This window comes from Ornithodoros turicata, unplaced genomic scaffold (assembly GCF_037126465.1).
Source record: "Ornithodoros turicata isolate Travis unplaced genomic scaffold, ASM3712646v1 Chromosome13, whole genome shotgun sequence".
NCBI classification, from domain to species: domain Eukaryota; kingdom Metazoa; phylum Arthropoda; class Arachnida; order Ixodida; family Argasidae; genus Ornithodoros; species Ornithodoros turicata.
Genome location: NW_026999307.1, coordinates 1,891,997 through 1,895,705, shown reverse-complemented (window position 1 = coordinate 1,895,705; position 3,709 = coordinate 1,891,997). Strand labels below are relative to the sequence as shown.

At 51.6% G+C, this 3,709-nt stretch overlaps 1 protein-coding gene across 1 annotated transcript; it reads left to right on the top strand.

The window, feature by feature from the left end:
- Positions 1-865: 865 nt before the first annotated feature.
- LOC135372162 (uncharacterized) lies at positions 866-2,110 on the top strand. The gene has a single exon (XM_064605850.1). The coding sequence runs from the start codon at positions 866-868 to the stop codon at positions 2,108-2,110; it is 1,245 nt and encodes a 414-aa protein (XP_064461920.1).
- The last annotated feature ends 1,599 nt before the right edge of the window (positions 2,111-3,709 follow it).

Below are 3,709 nucleotides of genomic sequence, written 5' to 3'. Positions count from 1 at the left end.
GGGTCCAGCGAAACCTTCCGTCGAGGGAATTGCCATCTCTGAAGCGAATTATGATACGGCGATCACGACTTTACAGAATCGATTCGGTCGACCAGCGGCGCTCGTAGATGCTCACATCCGGCAACTTGCGTTGGTCACATCTCTACCCACTTATTTTTGGACCGGTTCTACAATAGCATTACACTGGATCACAGCCGACCTACCGTCCAAACCTGCCTTTGTTCAGCACCGCGTCACCGAAATCAAACGCCTCTCTACCGGTCACACGTGGCGTCATTGCCCCGGACAAGAGAACCCCGCTGATCTTGTCACTCGCGGTGTGTCTGCTCAGCGACTCGCCGCCGAACCCCTATGGTGGCACGGCCCACACTGGCTCATCATGCAGACAGACTCCTGGCCTTCTCGGCCCTCTTCAAGCTTCACTCCAGTCCCCCAAGATGAAGAACGCGACACGCAGACCACTGTCTGCCCCGCTCCCTCGCTCAGGTTACCGGCTATTTTCGATTTAGACCGCTACGGCAATCTAAGCACGGTTCTCCGGATTACCGCTTGGGTACGCCGCTTCGTCGCTAACGCTCATCACACGGCGTCGCCCGTACGCGGTCCCCTAACTGCACGCGAGCTTGATCAGGCAGAAACCTACTGGCTTCGGCGGTCGCAAGGTGACGTCTTCGTCGGCGAGATTTCAGCGCTTCAGCGCGGCGAGCAGCTCGCTCGATCATAAGCCATCAGACTCTTCCGACCTATACTGGACGGTGACGGCATTCTCCGAGTCGGTGGTCGCCTTGAAGCCCTTCCCGACCCAAGTGACCTAAAACACCCTATCTTGCTCCCAAGCCATCACCGCCTCAGGGCCCTCATTATCATGTATGTCCACCTCCGCCTCTGCCATGCAAGCATTCATACAACGCTCCTCGATCTCCGCGACAGATACTGGCTGCTCAAGGGACGACAAACTGTTAAACGCGTACTTCGTCAGTGCCTGCGGTGCCGCCGCACGAGACTTCGTCCAGAATCCGCGCCTGTCGCCCCACTACCTCGCGAGCGGATAACACCGACCACCGCATTCGACGTCACTGGCGTGGACTTCTGCGGCCCGCTGTATGTCCGAGTCAGCTCAAGCGCCTCATCTAAAGCATACGCGGCCCTCTTTACGTGTGCGGTGACTCGAGCAATTCACCTCGAGCTCGTCACAAATATGACCGCCCCGGCTTTTCTTCTCGCTTTCCGCCGTTTCGTCGCCCGACGCGGTGTTCCATCACTTGTATACTCCGACAACGCCCGCACTTTCCACCGATGCGCTCACTTCCTCACTCTCCTGTCCACGGAACCCGTCCAAGATTTCGCCAGCAATCTTCGCATCACTTGGAGGTTTAACCCCCCTTCCGCCCCCTGGTGGGGTGGGTGGTGGGAGCGCATGATCCGCACGGTGAAATCATCCCTAAGACTGACCCTCGGCCGTAGTCGCAAGACATTCGAAGAACTGGTCACCATCCTTCACGAAGTCGAAGCGGCCGTAAACAGCAGACCCCTCACTAGCATATCCACGGATCCTCAAGAGGTGCTCCCTCTTACCCCGTCTCATTTCCTCGTCGGGAGTCGTATTGCCAGGCTGCCGCTTCTCGAGAACGTCCAGCAAGAGAGCACGCCCTTGACGTTATGCAGACGGAGCGAACGACGCCAGCCAGCCATTGAAGTATTCTGGAAGCGCTGGAAAAGGGAATATCTCCTCCAGCTCCGTTCTGCGCACCAAGGTGCTGGCGGATTTCCTACAGCTCTGAAGCCTGGTGATCTTGTCATCGTTGAAGACGACCGCCTCCCACCATTGTTGTGGAAAACCGCCATCGTTGTAGCCACACACCCGGGGCACGACGGGATCGTCCGGAGCTTCACTATCAGACTCGCAAACGGAAGAGAAACGTCACGTCCTGCTCAGCGTCTATACCTGCTAGAGGCCCACGAGGACACCACTGCCGCCCCCGGGAGGATGTTGGGAATCGACGAGGACGTTTCTGCCCACGCGAGTACCGAAAGAGAAGGAGGGATCGCGAGCCAGGCACTCGGGCCTGTACCTTCGTTCAGGCAGTTTGGTTCCGCCCCTCTGGAATAAAGTGGGACCATATTCATGACAGCGGGTCTCCGAGTTTCCTTCCTGTAACAGGGGTGTAAAGGTTGTAACGCAAAATAAAACTGTCGGGTTCGTGGCAATATGCTGGTAACCGTGTATTCAAAATTTCCAGATTATATTGAATATAATCACGTTGAGGTCCATATATGTATGTATATCAAGGTAATTACATATGTGTATAAACATGCACAGCCGACATACAGAAAATCATGTGGCGTGACAGCTGTGCATGGCAATGAAGCATGCATGGCAGCTGTATATAGCTTTTCGTGAAATTGTAGACCTTCTCATGAGCAGGCACCTCCCCCATATGCATGTTCATTACTTAGAACGTTGCATTTATTCGTTTCTTCAACGCTTTGCAGTGTTGTACCCACAAATATCTAACCCCTGTAAAATGCATTACATTGTTCATTATCCGCGACTCATCAGGATGTTTGGTCCTCTCCTAGCTGTATTGTGTATGCGTTTCGAAAGGAAACACCAGCATTTTAAGATGTAGCTAGAAAAACTCGTGGTCGCAGCCCTTCATCAGAAATGCCACATCTACTGATGGTTCCAAGGAGATACTACTTCAACATGCCCCAGAAGCAATTCAGAGTTATATTCATGACCGTGATATTCACGCACAATCTATTGTCTATGTAAAAAGCGCAGAAGTAAAAAGTGGTAGACGTGTTGTAAATCCACGCCGTGCACTTCTGTAATGTAACTTCCCGTTCCCGGTTGTTGTATACATTTACTTTTGTTCATGTGAACGAAAATAAACATACTCCCTTCCTACACCCAGGCGACACACTTATCACCCTATTTCACCTGAGGGTGTAGTACACCATTGTTACACCCTCAGGAACTTCCAAAACAAAGTTGTAGGGTGTGAAAGGGGTGTGATCTTTGTTAAGAGGGGATACGACTTCCGGCGGCCCCATGTATTCTCTATGGGCGAAACAATGCGATCTTTTGCAGCTAATACTGAACCGATTTGGACCAAAATGGCCTTGTTCGATAGATTTTAGAATTTCAAAAAATTCGCATTGGAGACATTTGCAATTTTTTTTGCAGAAGTTTTTAAAAACCTTACGAAAGCTGCAAAAAATTTATAAGTTCGGTCTCTCGCTTTTGGAAGTTCGTAGCTCGTTTACTGTAGCACATATGTGAAATGTAATCAGTAGCATTTACGCGGAATTCTTTCTTGAATATTTACGTGTCCATGTCATGTCTGTCCATGCCTCCAGTTGTTCACAATATTGAAAAAACTTAAGGTATGTACGGCTCCGTGAACTGCCCCGTCTTGCCATCGTACAGTAGCGCCACATTGCTGGTCAGAAGAGAACTTCATATCGTTCCGCGGAATGCAGTCACTGTTCTGGCACCCTATCCCAGAAGGGGTTTCCCCGGCAGCGGAAGCGCGAAATTGAGGTCGTGAAACCTGTCTGAAGAGATCCGCGTTGAGTAGGTCGTCGCAAAATAATGGGAAGGCCTTCAGTGAGAATAGGGAGAATAGGCGGCATAGACCAGGAAAGCTTTGCTGCACAGCCACACAATATTCGTCTCGCATCGCATGCACGTAGGGTTGCCACC

Bases quoted from the DNA above. Each gene is read 5' to 3' on its own strand.
- LOC135372162 (XM_064605850.1), top strand. From the start codon at position 866: ATGTATGTCCACCTCCGCCTCTGCCATGCAAGCATTCATACAACGCTC.